The sequence below is a fragment of the Dendropsophus ebraccatus genome, chromosome 9, assembly GCF_027789765.1.
Source record: "Dendropsophus ebraccatus isolate aDenEbr1 chromosome 9, aDenEbr1.pat, whole genome shotgun sequence".
NCBI classification, from domain to species: domain Eukaryota; kingdom Metazoa; phylum Chordata; class Amphibia; order Anura; family Hylidae; genus Dendropsophus; species Dendropsophus ebraccatus.
The window spans coordinates 22,105,721-22,124,287 of NC_091462.1; the positions used below are offsets into that span (position 1 = coordinate 22,105,721).

The following is an 18,567-nucleotide window of genomic DNA, read 5'->3' on the forward strand; positions in this document are numbered from 1 at the left end:
AAACATGCAGTAAAGTGAAACTGGCTCAGTTGCCCCTAGCAACCAGATTCCACCTTTGATTTTCCAAAGAGTCTGTGAGGAATGAACCCAGTATGCGGTAAGCTTCCCCCAGTAGCAGCCAATATGTTTCTATGCTGCAGATTCAGACCTCTGTGATATGTTAACCAGCACATTATTTAGAACCTATTAGTAATAATAAAAGGCGGTGATTCACTTTAAGAAAAGTGCAGAGTTGCCTTTAGTGACCAATGAAATTTCCTCTGTGACCGGATTGGCCGGCACGGTAACCGCACAGAATTTCTAGTTTTCATCACTGAGCCCCATGGTGCGCCCCATCAGCTCTGCATGTCCATGTGATGTCTCTTACATCTTCACTATTAAGGTAGATGATGCCTGGGCGGCAAATGTTACGGCGTGGAAGGTTGGGTGGGGATTTACTTTCTACCACTGTGCTTGTTATACAGTATAAAACATTTGTATTGTGTCCTGTTATATGTCTATTATTATGTATTCTGTATATGTAGAAAGCAATCACACCAAGTTTGGGTTTGGCTAAATACCTCAGAGACAGTGCTTCGGTTTCCCTTTAAATTACATTATAACAGAGACTGAATAAGACATAAGCCACTCCATCCATTTGCACCACAGAAATAATAGATGTAGAGGATTAGAATTGGGTGCTTTCAAAAACAGCGCCACCACTGTCCATGGGTTGTGTCTGGTATTGCAGTTAGACTTAAAGTGCAGTACCAGCCTCAACCTGTGGACAGGGGGGCGCTGTCTATGGAAGAAGCTATTGAGCTGAAGCACTGTTGCAGGGACACTTCAGGGGAATGCCTAAATAGAAGATGGCGGCCACATCAGACTAAACACTGTGGATGAGTTATGGCGGCTGCCCACCTTGGTGTGATTCTCTGCACTGCATCCAGACAATATTGTACTGTTCCGGCCCGCTTTGGTTTTCTATGCCGGTTTCATTTGTCTTTGACTTTCTGTATCTGATCTAACAACTGCATGGTTATATTATATTGCATGAAAGAAACCAACCCACCCAGCATGAAGTCCTGTCCTCCATCTCCAAGATTTCTTCTACTATTTTCAGTTCCAAAACAATATTATTTGTATATATATATATATATATATATATATATATATATATAATATATCCAGATCCATGATATATCTACTGTACATAGGATGACCAGGGACTGAGCGAGTGCATTGTGCTGACACATAGATATAGAAAGGAGGGTGTCAAGAATCGGGTGTAAAGAGGAAGTGAGCAACAAGATGGATGGATAGGTAGATAGATAGATAGGAGATAGATAGATAGATAGATAGATAGATAGATAGATAGGAGATAGATAGATAGATAGATAGATAGATAGATAGGAGACAGATAGATAGGAGACAGATAGATAGGAGATAGATAGATAGGAGATAGATAGATAACAGATAGATAGATAGATAGATAGATAGATAGATAGATAGATAGATAGATAGATATCTATCTATCTGTTATCTATCTATATGTTATCTATCTATCTATCTATCTCTCTGTTATCTATCTATCTGTTATCTATCTATATGTTAACAGATAGATTGATTGATAGATAGATAGATAGATAGATAGATAGATAACATATAGATAGATAACAGATAGATTGATTGATTGATAGATAGAGATAGATAGATAGATAGATAGATGATAGATATTAGACAGGTAGAGATAGAAGAAATGTGAGATAAAGGGATGATAGATAGAAGATAGAGAGAGATGGATAGATAGATAGGAAGAGCAGGAGCGGATTATAATAGGTCTGTTTCAGTTGATAGCCCCGGCCCCTGAGCTCCTGAGGGCCCCCTGGCCCCCAAACAGACTTATGCTTTCAGTGGTGTATTGTCTCCTGGCTACAGTTCAGCCATGATTTGCATAAAAATCGCAGCTTTTTACTGCAATTTTGCACAAATCAGGGCAAAACTGCAGCCAGGAGACAATGCAGTAACATTAGAGAATATATTGAAGGACCTTATCATGTGACAATGATGTCACCACAGGTCCTTTGCAGGCTGCATTATGGAGGAAAAGGACTAAAGCTAGTGCCGCCATAGTTACAGTGGGGTGTGGGGGGCCCAAGCTTGGTGAACAGCCCAGGGCCCATAGTAAAGTTAATCCGCCCCTGAGGAAGAGGGAAGAAAGTAATGGAGGGAGGGAGGATATAGTAGGTCGATATGAAAAAGGTAGATAGATTGTATTATATTAGATAGATAGATAGATAGATAATAGATAGATAATAGATAGATAGATGGATAGATAGATAGAAGAGATAGATAGGAGATAGATAGATAATAGATAGGAGATGAGAAGGATAGATAGATAGATAGATTTAAGATTGTAATGTAAAGCAGTCATCCATACATATATTAAGTGTTGAACAATGTAGAATTGTATTGGAACTGGAAAGGACACAAAGAGGTTGTACAAGATTAGTTGGTTTCTCAGGCAGCGCTGGCCATATCTGGCATTAGTGAGACTTCTTGAGCTGCAGTACCACACACAACCTGAGGACGGATGTGGTGCTGTCTGTGGAAGAAGCAGTGATGATTCTCTAATCCTGGACAACCCCTTTAAGATCAGTGACTATTCCTGTGTGCACTCTCTTGACCTCTAGTGACAGTCACATTGGCCGTCCATCCGATAGAAGAGCTCACTACAACAGCTCCGGGGCAGGTTCCTGCTGTTGTACAGAGCTTCTCTCACGTATCTCTCGTGTCTTGGGACGACTTTTTTTCCCCTTTCCATGTTAATTACCGTATTACTGATCTCTCTGGAGCCAATCTTCAAAGCAGCTTGCCTTCCTACCTGATGGGAATCCTAAAAAAATATAAATAATAATAATAAATATATTAATAAAAGCTTGTGATCTAACTGGGCGGCCATCTTGTCCACCGCCATGCCCTGGTTAACCCCTCTTCCCCTTTCTGACTCTCCTCCCCGCTTTATCGGCTAACACCTCTGAGGTACTGAATGACTCGCTCACCTTCTCTGCGCTCCCCGGCCATTATTTTTCTTTAATTTAACCAGCATTTTGTGTTTTCTCCTGTTTAGCCTTAAAGAAGAATAATATCACTAAATTTCCAAATGTTCATTCGAGGGTAAGGATTTCTTCTAGCACACCGGTGGTGGAGGATACACAGAGCTGGCAAGCATCATTTTTTACTTGGTTTCCTCCTCTCTCTGTATGCCAGAGCAGTTACTCCTGTTCAGTAATGGTACAACCCAATCTTGTCACTCACACACAGTGGAGGCGGCCATTTTGTAGACTGTACCAATATTCACGTGAATGCGATAACCTCTGACACTGAAGTTCTGATCCAATAAGTTTTTACCTCTACTATTAGAGCTGAGCTGCAGTAACACATCACTGCCACTACATAGGGACTGGAGCCAACTGCTTCCTGTCTTTTTCACTGTGTACTGTGGTCGCCAAACAGATAATTGGCAGGGGTGCTGGATATCGGAACCCCGCCAATCAGTGACTGATGGTCTATCCTGAAAACCCCTATAAATGCAGGAAACCTATTATATACTGTGGTTCCCTTGTGATAATATTGGGGCTCCCAATAGTAAGAATCAAGATCTGACTTGGAGGGACCTAAAATCTAAGCTAGAATCGGGCTAGTTTGGGCAATTACTTTAAAAATAATTCTTGGCTATACTCAACACCTTAAAGGGTTTTTTCATGATATAGTATCTGGCCTAGTTAGTGTTTATCTGGACACTGCGGCAAAATCATTCACATGAATGGGAGGAGCTGCATTACTGGGCACAGCCCCACTCTTTGGACATTAATCAGCAGAGAGCAGACCATGGAGTGCCATATGCTGATCACAGGGGTCAGACCATCACCAATCATACACTGATGGACCGACCATTAGTCCCTTTGTGGTCATGCCCCTATGGCTTTTAGGTACTGCCCTAGATTTTTGAGAAACTGTAAAGCATTGGTAACATGACCACATAGACTCCACAATAAGGTATAGGTATAGTTGTTAGCAGATGAAGCCCCCCACTGTGTGTAGGTGACAAGTAGCTGAAGTGAAGTTTTCTCTGAGTAAAAGCATTGAGAAGCATCGCTTCCTCTCCATAGCAGTGAGATATGTACTGCTGACAACAATATTAAAAGGACACCATTGTGATAGATGACGCTTCTGTAACATTTTCCTTTATAAGGCTGGATTCACACAGACAGGATCACACATTAAAGGGGTTATCCAGAGCTACAAAAACACGGCCACTTTCTTCCAGAGACAGCCCTGCTCTTGTCTCCAGTTTGGGTGTAGGTTTAGTAACTCAGTTCCATTGAAGTGAATAGAGCCTAATTACAAACCACACCTGAACTGGAGACATGAGCGGGGCTGTTTATGGAAGAAAGTGGCCATGTTTTTGTAGCACTGGATAACCCCTTCCTTTAAACTGCTGTGTAGACAAGATCCAGATATGCCCGACATTGTATCAACCTTTAGACCTGTAACTGCAATAATTGATATTCAGAGGGGTTTTGCCACCACAGACTCTTATCTTCTGGCTATAGGGCCAACGGGATCCACAGCAATCTTAAAGAGGTTATCCAGTGCTACAAAAACATGGCCAATTGGATCCAGAGATAGCACCACTCTTTGCAATTAAGCTCCATTCACTTCAATGGAACTAAATAACAAAACCTGCACCCAAACTGGAGACAAGAGTGGTGCTGTCTCTGGAAGAAAGTGGCCATGTTTTTGTAGCGCTGGATAACTCCTTTAAGATCTCCTGAAGCTGAATCCTGCCTCTGCATTCATTGTCTATTAGACTGGAAAAGATAGCAAAGAAGCTCTGTGTAGATAGGGAATAAATCTGTGGTGGGGAAACCCCTTTAACCGCCACACACTGAGTCTACCATTTTATTCATACAGCTCCTATGCCAACCAATGTGTTTTCATGGTTACAGACTACATACAACCCCTGTGAGGCCTAATCTTTCGGCCATGCGTTACTCTCTTCCATTTTACCCTCTTCTTAGTAATCTACAGATGTTAAAGGATCCAGATGAAATTGAGTATTCAACATGGTATCACACATGATGTGAATTATATACGAAAGGATCCCCATCCTGGGACCAAATGATCCGACTACACAGGGTTGTAGTCTGTCACCATGGAAACATATAGGTCTGTATTGAGCTATGGGCATAAAGTGACAACTATATTATAGTTGCCTAATTTTTGTGGTCCCTTCCTCGAAGGGAATACATAATTGTACTGAATGGTGTCCTTTTAATATTAAATTATTTCTAACTTCTATCATAAAGTAAAGCCGCCATCTTCTTCTTTTCTGAATATTACAATACAGCCATTAAAAAAATAAAATGCACAAAACTTTTTTCCTGTACAAAACTTTTTTCTTTTTTGTGACTTCTGCTCACCCTCCAGTTCTCATCTGCCCCTTATATCAGTCTAAAAAAACTTTCCTTTCTGTACAAGCTGCTTTGATTGGCCGCCAGACGTCTTTATCTCTCTCACCCAACCCGCAAAAAAAAACAACAACAACAACCCTAACGCTTCCCTCTCCTTGCAGATCTTAGAAGCCAACCCTATAGGAGAGCCGACGCGGTGAGGAGAAGCGTCAGGAAACGCTTCGACGACCAGACTATGCGCTCTGTGAACGGTGCTGAGATACCAGTATGAGTTGTAAACCAGCGGGTGCGTGCGTTCTGATGGGAAACGGACTGGCATCCCTCGCCGGTGACGCACAACGCTCGTCATTTTGACAGCACCTTCGTTGAACTGCAAAGGGCTCAAACTGATCAAAAGAAACAACAACAACATAAAAAGAGACTGGATCCAGGATGATGAGCTGGAACCTCCACTCAACGCAGATATATATATATATATTGTCCAATTGTAGCTAACAAGTGCCTAAATCCAACATACCTGCTCAAACGAGTCCGAGCAATACAACTTGATTTGATCAGGTATCTTTACACCAATACGTTACTCAGTATTTTTAACCAAAATGTAAAATACATACTTTTTCTTTTTGTTACATATGACTTGAATGAGTGGTCGGTAATCGCCTCTGTAGGATCCTCCTTGGTTTGTAAATAAGTAATACCGACCTATGGACTTGGGCTTGAAGGGTAGAGGACGGCACAGGCGCCCCGTGAGCCGCCATTGAAAGTTGTGGTTCGGTGCTTTACGTTGCACTTAAAGGTCAATACAATTCAAGGGCTTTTGTTAGGAGTGAAGGACTTAAGAGTAAACTGCACCTTTAAGAAACGTAGATTATAGTGGCTTTTTTTTTTTTATATGAGATTATGTCCTGGATACTTTGTTTGTGCGCAGCTTCTGGAGCCTGCAGCCTTTGAAATGACGATTTTTGTAATTGTTCGCTAGCACCGATTTACTAGACAGTATTAGGCTTGAGAAGGTCGACTCCATAACTGGATGAATGTCATAAACCCGGATCCCCCCGAGAACTACTCCCATCCTCTTCCAAGTATAAGGCAGACTGGGCCATCTGGGTACAGACGATGGCGCTGCACCATAGCTCCCAGCATGCAGAAGAATGTGATTCAGTCTGATTTAAAGGAATGTTCCACATTTGATTTTTTATTTTACTTAAAATCTACAAATCAATAATGATCATTTTAATATCCAGTTTGCTCATTTTCCAGATAATTACAAGAAAATCTAACGGCTTAACAATGCATTTTCAGTATAGTTATAAGATTTGTGTATATTGATCAGCCAGAACATTAGAACTACCAGTGTGGCCCCTGGGGTATTATCCAGCTGAATTAGGGTATCCTGCCAAGAAGGGAAGACTTGATGTGCGCAATGGTTAGATAGGTGGTACGTGTCACAGTAACATCCACATGATTTCATGACCCAAGGTTTCCAGCAGAATATTTCCCATTGTAGTAGTGAAACCCCTCACATTGCCCCCCATGTAGTAGTTAGGCCCATCACTGCCCCCATATACTAGTTAGGCCCCTCATACTGCCTTCATATAGTAGTTGGGCCCATCACACTGCCTTCTTATAGTAGGCAGGTCCCCCATACTGCCCCAATGTACTAGTTAGGCTCTTGTGACCATCCCATTCATATCAATAGGGCTTGTAAGAAGCAAGAACCCCATGCAACTACAGGGAATGTATTCTCACTCATGGAAAATTTCTGAATAAACCTGTCGCCTGATCTTTTCTCTATTAGGCTCCGTGCACACGGAGCAAAACTGGCGGAATCCTGTTCACACGTCGGAGAATCCCGCCAGCCTCCATGTCATAATGACAGTCTATGGGAGGCGCGCAAGCCTCCCATAGACTGTCATTATGACACGGAGGCTCACGGGATTCTGCAGCGGACAATTCCGACAATTTTCACCAATTCCGCCAATTTACTCATCTCAAAATGCGTTTCGATCTGTCAACATGTCAGCTCCCACAATGCACTGCACAGGAATGGAGGAGGAGAAAAAAAGCCACACCTCACCAAATCAGCACAAGAAGATTAAATAAAGATTGTAAAGTTACATTTTGTAGATTTAGTGCTAGGTAGTCTAAGAGGTAAAAGGGTCATATGAGAGTAAAGAAAAGAGGGCTTTTTTATTCTTTTTGCCTTTTATAGGGTTAGTGAAATTAATCTTTCCCAACTCAGCGGGCTCTGAAGGGCGTTCTGCTGCTCCGAATCAGACAATCGGCAGGCCATGATAACAAGAACAATAATAAAAATACAAAAAGTCACTGATAGGTGGCACTATAGCTATGCAACTCAAGCTACAAATATTTAAAGTGGTTGAAGAGTGTTGTTGAAAACAAAGAGGGGCATATTAAAGGAGTTGTCTGGGAAAGATTCATACGGAGATGCGAGGGACATGTCAGTAATGTATACTTACCTGTCCTGCTCCCCCGCCGCTGCCGATTTCTCTTTTCTGCACCGATGTCAGCGTTTTGAAAACATCCGATGACTGCCCCTCCGGGAATGTCAGCTAAGCATAGAGTCTATGCTGACCAGCCATTTACTGTAGGAACGGGACATCATCGGATGTTCTAAAAACAATGACAGTGGCGGGGGAGCGGGACAGGTAAGTATACATTACTGACATGTCTCTGGCAACATAGCTAAGTATATTCTTTTCCTGTTAAATTCCTTAAATATGTCTGTCTTGGTTTTCAACAATATTCTTCATTCAGAAAACCATGTTTTCCACTACTGAACACAGTCCTTCAGATCTGACACTGATGCAGATGTTTCCTTCTAGAAACCCCATAACCAGAAGTCACACAGGGTGATATCAGGTGAGCAAGGAGGAAATAAAGGCTAATCACATGTGCATCTGTGACTCAATATATGCAAATGAAATAGTCTTACTGCTATAGCGCCACCTATCAATGACTTTTTGTACAAATTTTTTTTTAATTGATCATTGGTGAGCGCATTGTTTAAGGTGCCTGTTGGCCGATGTTCATCCTATTTAGAGCAGCAGAGTCCTCTGAGTTGAGGAAGTATCATTTTGCTAACTCTTTTACGTTCTTAGGCTGTGAAGGACATAGGTGTGTCCTGCAACCGGAGGAATCGGACCTGCACAAATTTATTTTTTATTGAATCCAATAAGTGATCATGTCTGTAACTAAGATGTATGCCTTTTAATCCTATAAAACACAACTGTTAAACCTGCAGCACTCAAGCTGTTGCAAAACTACAATTCCCATCATGCCTGGACAGCCAAAGCTTTAGCATGATGGGAATTGTAGTTTTGCAACAGCTGGAGGGCCACAAGTTTGACACCCCTTCTATAAAACAAGACACTTACTGCAGTCTCCATTTCCTTCACACGGTTCCTTTTCGTTTGACTTCGATAAAGAACTAACTGGTTTATGTAAAATAAAATAAAAAATTGTATAGTATTTAACCACTAGAGAGGAGACTTACAACTTTACATTGGATACTTGGTTCCAGGAAGAAAAACAATAAACTAAACTTTGGTTGGTTTTTTTTTAACAAAAAAATAAAATTAAAAAAAAAAATTTTTTTTTTTTGCACGTGCAAGAATGTGTAAGTTCTAGTAAACATTTGCTCTGGTCAAAGTTTTTGAAAAACTTTTCTTCTGCTAAATTTTTATTTAAGTGGACCATTCTCAAAAGTTTTTTCTCCTGGAACATTCTGTAGTTTTATGATGATCTGTTTTTAAATGTACAGATATTTTGCTACAAAATTGGTGCAGTTTTTTTGTTTTATACTGAATTTCCCGGTCTAGCCGCTGAGTGATAATGTACATATTGTTAAAAAAAAAATAATAATAATAATAAATCGCATCAGCCTGTGCTATACAATCTGAATGTTATTTTAACTTATAGTTTTCTCGTTTTATTTTTTTTTTATATATTTAACTAAATCAGGGATGGGGAATCTTTGGCCCTCCATCTGTTGCAAAACTACAATTCCCATCATGCCTGGACAGCCAAAGCTTTAGCTTTGGCTGTCCAGGCATGATGGGAATTGTAGTTTTGCAACAGCTGGAGGGCCACAGGTTCCCCCTTCCCTGAACTAAATGAACTGGGATCACAACATCAGCTTAACCTTAACTGATTCTTTTTCTTGTACAACTGCCTATACATGTTACATTTGCACACGTGTGTACTTACCTGCTGGGGAGAACATGCCAATGATAGACTATAATATGTTTATTGAAGAAAAAAAAAAATCTTCTGAATTGATAAAAATCATCCAAATCAATATAAAATCTAAAAACCATTAGGAACTAATATACACGTTAGCTTACGGTGATGTCGGGATGTTGGCATGTTTTCTTTAGTGTGACTCCAGCTGTTTAGGGATTCTAGAAACACGCCATGTTATGTTTCTGCTCTGTCCATTGCCTATGATCAAATAAACTATTTACACTACTATGCCACAATGGTCTCATTCCTAGGCATCGAATGATAGGAAAGGAGGGCAAGGGTGGGATGTGCATTTTTAAAGGGGTATTCCATCTGAACCAGTATAGTTAAACTTCTAAAACACAGCAAGTAAAATATATTTGCAAATAAATTCCTTTAGCTAATTTACCTCCTTCTCCTGAGCTGCTGTCCTCTCCCTCCTAGTGTTGACAGCTCATTTTCTAGGTTACCAACCACCACTCTGCTGTAAAAGCAGTGGTCAGACTGAGAATAAACACATACATATATATATATATATATATATATATATATATATATATATATATATATATATTATATATATATATATATATATATATATATATATATATATATATATATATACACACTACCGTTCAAAAGTTTGGGGTCACCCAAACAATTTTGTGTTTTCCATGAAAAGTCACACTTATTCACCACCATACGTTGTGAAATGAATAGAAAATAGAGTCAAGACATTGACAAGGTTAGAAATAATGATTTGTATTTGAAATAACATTATTTTTACATCACACTTTGCTTTGGTCACAGAATCCTCCTTTTGCAGCAATTCCAGCATTGCACACCTTTGGCATTCTAGCTATTAATCTGTTGGGGTAAGCTGGAGAAATTGCACCCCACGCTTCTAGAAGCAGCTCCCACAAGTTGGATTGGTTAGATGGGCACTTCTGGCGTACCATACGGTCCAGCTGCTCCCACAACAGCTCAATGGGGTGGTGATCTGGTGACTGCGCTGGCCACTCCATTACCTATGATAGAATACCAGCTGCTGCTTCTGCTGTAAATAGTTCTTGCACAATTTGGAGGTGTTTAGGGTCATTGTCCTGTTGTAGGATGAAATTGGCTCCAACCAAGCGCTGTCCACTGGGTATGGCATGGCGGTGCAGAGTGATCGCCTTCCTTATTCGGAATCCCTTTTACCCTGTACAAATCTCCCACCTTACCAGCACCAAAGCAACCCCAGACCATCACATGACCTCCACCATGCTTAACAGATGGCGTCAGGCATTCTTCCAGCATCTTTTCATTTGTTCTGCGTCTCACAAACGTTCTTCTTTGTGATCCAAACACCTAAAACTTGGATTCATCCGTCCACAACACTTTTTTCCAGTCTTCCTTTGTCCAATGTCTGTGTTCTTTTGCCCATCTTAATCTTTTTCTTTTATTGGCCAGTCTCAGAAATGGCTTTTTCTTTGCCACTCTGCCCTGAAGCCCCAAATCCCGCAGCCGCCTCTTCACTGTAGATGTTGACACTGGTGTTTTGCGGGTACTATTTAATGAAGATGCCAGTTGGGGACCTGTGAGGCGTCTGTTTCTCAAACTAGAGACTCTAATGTGCTTATCTCCTTGCTTAGTTGTGCAACGCGGCCTCCCACTTCTTTTTCTACTCTGGTTAGAGCCTGTTTGTGCTGTCCTCTGAAGGGAGTAGTACACACCGTTGTAGGAAATCTTTAATTTCTTAGCAATTTCTCACATGGAATAGCCTTCATTTCTAAGAACAAGAATAGACTGTCGAGTTTTAGATGAAAGTTCTCTTTTTCTGGCCATTTTGAGCATTTAATTGACCCCACAAATGTGATGCTTCAGAAACACAATCTGCTCAAAGGAAGGTCAGTTTTGTAGCTTCTGTAACAAGCTAGACTGTTTTCAGATGTGTGAACATGATTGCACAAGGGATTTCTAATCATCAATTAGCCTGAGCCAATGAGCAAACACATTGTACCATTAGAACACTGGAGTTGCTGGAAATGGGCCTCTATACACCTATGTAGATATTGCACCAAAACCCAGACATTTGCAGCTAGAATAGTCATTTACCACATTAGCAATGTATAGAGTGTATTTGTTTAAAGTTAGGACTAGTTTAAAGTTATCTTTATTGAAAAGTACAGTGCTTTTCCTTCAAAAATAAGGACATTTCAATGTGACCCCAAACTTTTGAACGGTAGTGTGTATATAATAAAGATATTATTAAATCCCCAGTTGTCAATCATTGAACAAACACTGATTTAGGCTATGTTCACACAACGTATCAGACCAGCCGTTCTGTGAACCCGACATCAGCGTGCGCCCGCATCAAAGCTTCCCATAGCACACAGTGAAGCAAGCAGCTGAAGCCGCTGGTTTCACTGAGTGAACTGACAGGGCCTTCTGTGGCCGGAATTCACTGAATTCTGCCCGCAGAAAACTGACGTCAGTTATTTGCGGCCCCGTAAGGGGATTCCGGCCGGAGCGTATACGTTGTGTATACGCTCCGGCCGGGATCCCATATCAGATAAGGTTATGTTGCGCTCCGCAAAAAGTAAGGCCGTTGTTGCCGATGGCAATAACGACCGTACTTTTACGTAGTGTGAACATAGCCTTAAAGTGTACCTGGCATCATAAAAAACTTTTGACATGTCATAGAGACAAGCCAAAACTTTTGATTGGTTTGTGAAGCTGGCAGGACTAAGGAGGATGTAAGACAGTGTTCCTGTACTCCCCTCCAAGAGTGAGTACTCCACTTGAGAAGAAGCTATGGTGTCTGATAGATACATTTAATTTGAAAAGAAAATGTTTGCTCTCCCTTTTTTTTCCGGTTGTATATATCCTTTTAATTGTCTGTAAGGCTCCCTCCTCTAGGGGCAGACTCTGGGCAGAATCAGTGTCTTCCCTCCTTCAGGGGTGGGCTCTGGGCAGAATCAATGTCCTTCCTCTTCTCTTAAAGGGAATGTGTCACAAAGAAAAAGAAATTGGAAAGTGTTAAAATTGCATTTGTTTTTTTTACATGTAAGAAAATATAAAAAATGTACTTTCAGATTTTTCATATTTCCCAGCGATGGCCACCAGGGGGAACTCCAGCAGCAAAACTGCTGGTAAAAATAACCTGAAATATGGCTGCTGACAAAAGAGGCAGTTTCTGCTCGACTGCTGTGACATCATCACCTCCCTTCTATTTTCACAGGAGAACAAAGAGGGGAAAGGAGCAGTGCCATTTTGTTGTTGTCTGTACAGCAGTACACATACAAGTGTGTCCCCAGCCAACTTCATAATACTCCTCAGTTCTGCTTCAGATGTCTTGAAAATCTGGATACGGTCCTGCAAAACTTCACCCAGGACTGTATCCCACTTTTCCAGCAGGCACCCAGACCAGAGCTCAAATGCAGCCAGCTGACGGCTGCATAAAGCGAAGCACTTCCCTACCCCCCATTTATTTGCTCCTCCCTGATGTACACTCAGATAGACAGCTTATACATGCACAGTCATACAGACAGCTCATACATGCACAGTCATACAGACAGCTTATACATGCACAGTCATACAGACAGCTCATACATGCACAGTCATACAGACAGCTTATACATGCACAGTCATACAGACAGCTTATACATGCACAGTCATACAGACAGCTCATACATGCAGCTCATACACACAGGCGGGTCTCCTGACAGCTGCTCCCGGCGCCCCACAGCTACCCTCGGATCTCTGTCCTCATGTAGCTCCCTGCTCAGGCTCCAGTAGCCATACCACATACCTCAGCTGCCTCTGCAGATCATCATCATACACACGTCAGCTGCTGCAGTACATCCTACTACACGCCTTAGCTGCTGCAGAGCCTCATCATACACCTCAGCTGCTGCAGAGCCTCATCATACACCTCAGCTGCTGCAAAACCTCATCATACACCTCAGCTGCTGCAAAACCTCATCATACACCTCAGCTGCTGCAAAACCTCATCATACACCTCAGCTGCTGCAAAACCTCATCATACACCTCAGCTGCTGCAGAACTTCATCATACACCTCAGCTGCTGAAGAACATCATCATACACCTCAGCTGCTGCAGAACCTCATCATACACCTCAGCTGCTGCAGAACATTATCATACACCTCAGCTGCTGCAGAACCTCATCATACACCTCAGCTGCTGCAAAACCTCATCATACACACCTCAGTTGGCGCAGAACCCCATACTACACCTCAGCCGCTGCTAATTGGGAGTTGAAATGAAAATCTTTGCCAGGTCATATATAAAACCCATCTGTATAATGTTAGCCTGGCATTGTATGTATACAGGTACAGTGTAGTAGCTACAGGCAGTGTCCTGACATAGGGAAGGAAGGGGTTAACACACTGACAGCTTTTATCTTTATTACTTCAGTGTGACTTTTTTGCCTCCTCCATCCACTATCTCCCCAGGCTGAGATCCCCCTGTCCCAGCATGAAGTACTGTACCTCTCTGAGCTCCCCTCCCCCTCCTCCAGCATGGAGCTGAGCCCCAGCTGGGCTCCATATCAGATCAGTCACAGCCCCAGCAGGAGGAGATGGAGAGCCGGGCTACCTACTGAGGTCAGTGCTGAGCACAGTGCACCTTCTCTGGGGGCTCCAGCAGCAAGGGCTGTTTCTAGGGCCGGGCGAGCTGGGCCACTGCACATAGACTCCATTCTATACACGGGCGGACCCAGCGCTTCTGGATATGAAGGACCCCGTAACGCACCAGGACATTTTCCAGGTGACGTCTCGAACACAGGAGTCCCCAGAAGAAGTGCAGACTGTGGCGTAACAGGGGGATCAGGAAGGACACCATTTTCCAGGGTGCCACCTGTCCTGATCACCCCGGCCTCTGCATACTGGATCGCTTCAAGGCGTACCACACGTCACTGGGTTCTACATTATCTAAATTCTGTCCCTTATTGCTATTTCAAGGGTCACGTTGATCCAGGGATTATTCTGATTGCCATTATGGAGTCAGGAAGGAATTTTTCCCAGTGATGAGGCTACTGTCGTCTGCCTCACAAGGGTTTTTTTTTGCCTTCCTCTGGTTAAACACCGGTTGAATTTGATGGACACCTGTCATTTTCAACCTTATAAACTAATAATTGGCCTAATACCCCCAAATAAATTAGAATTGTCCCTTTTCCCCAGCTAAGTAGGTATGGCCGCCATTCCCATTAGAGGATGCCATGATGCAATTACAAAGCCTCTGTGCGGCCAGGACAGTAGAAACCCCCCACAAGTGACCCCATTCTGGAAACTACACCCCATAAGGAATCTAAAAAGGGGGCAGCGGGGATATGGCCCCCTGGTGACAGCCACATTTGTGCCGTGAAAATGAAAAAATTTTATTTTTTATTTTCACGGCACATGTTCCACATATGTGCCAGTCACCAGTGGGGTCCATATTCTCACTGCACCCCTTGTTGGATTCCTTATGGGATGTAGTTTCCAGAATGGGGTCACTTGTCGGGGGTTTCTACTGTCCTGGCAGCACAGGAGCTTTGTAATTGCGACATGGCCTCCATCCTCCATTCCAGCCTCTAAATGGCGCTCTGTCCCTTTGGTGACTTGCCCTGTACCCATATGGCACATTATGTCCACATGTGGGGTATTTTCATGCTCAGGGGAAATTACCCTACACGTTTTGTGTTCACTTTCTTTTTTAACCCCTTGTGGAAAAGGAAAAAATCAAGGCTAGACCAACATTTAGTGTAAAAAATGTTTAATTTTTACACTAAATCATTGATCTTGTATTGATTTTTTCATTTTCACAAGGGGTTAAAAGATAAAAAAACAAAACACTAAAATGTGTAGAGCAATTTCCCCAAAGCACGGAAATACCCCACATGTGGACATAAAGCGCCATTCGGGTGCAGGGTAAGCCTCCAAAAGGAAGGAGCGCCATTTGTTTTTTTGGAATGGATTTCGAGGGGCCATGTTGCATTTAAAAGGCCCCTGTGTTGCCAAGACAGTTGAACCCCCCACAAGTGACCCCATTATGGAAACTACACCCCTCAGGGAATGTAACAAGGGGTGTAGTTAGCATATGGACCCCACTGGTGACGGGCACAAATGTGGAACAATATGGCGTAAAAATGAATTATTACATTTTTTACACTATAATGTTGGTTTAGCCTTTAAAGGGGTTGTCCGGCGATAAAAAATTATTTACAGAATAACACACATTACAAAGTTATACAACTTTGTAATGTATGTTATGTCTGTGAATGGCCCCCTTCCCCGTGTTTCCCCCCACCCACGCTAGACCCGGAAGTGTGGTGCATTATACTCACCGCATCTCGCGTCGTCCACGGTCTCCGATCCTCAGCAGTGACGTCTTCTTCGGGAGGCCAGCGGATCTTCCTGTGTGCCGGCCGCCCTCTGCAGCGTCATCCGAAGCTCAGCCTCGATTGGCTGAGCATAACTGTGCTCAGCCAATCGCGGCTGAGCAGCTGATGACGTGGCCGCGTCATCAGCCGCGATTGGCTGAGCACAGTTATGCTCAGCCAATCGCGGCTGAGCTTCGGATGACGCTGCAGAGGGCGGCCGGCACACGGGAAGATCCGCTGGCCTCCCGAAGAAGACGTCACTGCTGACGATCGGAGACCGTGGTCGGCACGTGACAGGTAATGTATAGCGCACCACACTTCCGGGTACACGGGTGGGGGTGGTGGGACACGGGGAAGGGGGCCATTCACAGACATAACATACATTACAAAGTTGTATAACTTTGTAATGTGTGTTATTCTGTGAATAATTTTTTATCGCCGGACAACCCCTTTAAAAAACAATGTGTAGAGCAATTTCCCCGAGTCCGTAAATACCCCACATGTGGACATAAAGCGCCATGTGGGCGCAGGGCAAGCCTCCGAAGGGAAGGAGCGCCATTTGGATTTTGGAGGTTGGATTTGGCTAGAATGGATGATGAACGCCATGTCGCATTTACAGGGAAGTCGTGCTGCCAACACACTGGAAACCCCCCAGAAGTGACCCCATTCTGGAAACTACACCCCTCATGGAATCTAACAAGGGGTGCAGTGAGGATATGGACCCCTTGATGACGGCCACATTTGTGCCGTGAAAGTGAAAAAATTAAAATTTTCCCTTTCACGTCACATTGTTCCACATTTGTGCCCGTCACCAGTGGGGTCCATATCCTCACTGAACCCCTTGTTAATTCCTTGAGGGGTGTAGTTTCCAGAATGGGGGGGGGGGGGGGTTTCCAGTGTTTTGGCAGCACGAGGGCTCTGTAAATGCGACATGACCCTTGAAATCCATTCCAGTAAAATCCAGCTTGCAAAGGCCAATTGGCGCTCCTTCCCTTTGGAGGCTCGTCCTGCGCCCGCTTGGCACTTTATGTCCACATGTGGGGTATTTCTGTACTCGGGAGAAACTGCGCTACACGTTTGGTGTTTTTTTTTCTTTTATCCCCTTGTAAAAATGAAGGCTAGAACATTTTAGTGTAAAAAATAGAATTTTTCCTTTTTACACCACATTGTTCTGAAAATCTGTGAAGCACCTGTGGGGTCCAGATGCTCACCGCACCCCTTGTTACATTCCTTGAGGGGTGCAGTTTTCTAAATGGTGTCCCTTTAGGGGTGTTTTTTAGGTTTTGGCACCCCAGAGCATCTGCCAACCTGAAGTGGTACGGTCAAAAATGACCAAATATAACGGAGGCGTTGAAATTCACTAGGCGCTCCTTTATATCTGAGGCTTGTGGTTGCGTCAAATAGCGCAATAGGGCCACATATCGGGTATTTCTATAAACTGCAGAAACGGAGCAATCAATATCGGGGTGCATTTTTCTGCTAATAGGTTTATCATTATGAAAGATATTGGATTACAATAAAATCTCTGCACAGAAAATAAAAATTTTCAAATTTCTTAGACACTTACCTTTTATTTCTGTGCCTCCCCTAAAGGGTTAAAAAAAACTTTCTGGATGTGCTTTTGCAGAGTTTGGGGGGTGCAGTTTCTGAAATGGGGTGCTTTGTGGGGCTTTCTACCATACAGTCCCCTGAAATACACTTTGAACCTGAACAGGTCCCTAAAAATATCTGATTTTGAAATTTTACTGAAAATTTGGAAAATTGCTGCTAATGTTTTAAGCTTCCTATTGTCTAAAAAAAAGAAAAAAAAAAAAGAAATATAGTTTAATAAATGCCGCCAACATAAAGTAGACATGTTGCTAATGCTATTTAATATATAATTTATGTGGCATAACCATTTTCTGTATAAGCAGAAAGGTTTCAAAGTTGGAAAAATGCATTTTTTTTTTACAATTTTTCACGTTATTTTGGTGTTTTTCATAAAGATTTGTTATGAGTATCGACTCCATTTTACCAGAAATGTAAAGTACAATATGTCACGAGAAAACAATCTCAGAATCGGCCGGATAGGTAAAAGCATCCCGAAGTTATTAATGACTAAAGTGACACAGGTCATATTCATAAAATTTGTCTCTGTCCTTAAGGCCATTTCAGGCTCTGTCTTTAAGGGGTTAAGGAATGGAAGAACTTTACTATAAGAATGAATGAAGAGATAACGAATTTACTGTTCACTGCACAGATCTGTTGACCTCAAAAAATCGGAAGCAGAATGCAGGTTCCTTTTATGTCAGCATGTACTGCTAACACATTATTATAAATAGGAGATAAGCGAATTTACAGTAACAAAACCCTGTAGGCTCAACCTTTGCCTCCCAGCGGCTGGAGAAGATGGATGCTACTGTAACTTTGCTCATCTCCAACACTGCCCTCATAATGTAAAACTAATGTAAAAAAAAAGTTAAAAACTAAAAGCCAATTCTCAAATAAATACTAGCACAAACA

The 18,567-nt window shown here is 42.5% G+C and overlaps 1 protein-coding gene across 4 annotated transcripts in view; it reads left to right on the top strand.

Annotated features, from left to right (window-relative positions):
- Positions 1-9,466, top strand: part of FMNL2 (formin like 2) — a 205,326-nt gene extending 195,860 nt beyond the window's left edge. For 2 of the 4 annotated variants that reach the window (XM_069982712.1, XM_069982713.1), the window contains exon 26: positions 5,618-9,466. In XM_069982712.1, coding sequence (XP_069838813.1) covers positions 5,618-5,727 — 110 coding nt within the window. In that variant the 3' untranslated portion in view covers positions 5,728-9,466. Of the gene's footprint in view, positions 1-3,109; positions 3,204-5,617 lie in introns of all 4 variants that reach the window. The other 2 variants (XM_069982717.1, XM_069982714.1) reach the window with 2 other exon arrangements.
- Positions 9,467-18,567: the final 9,101 nt, after the last annotated feature.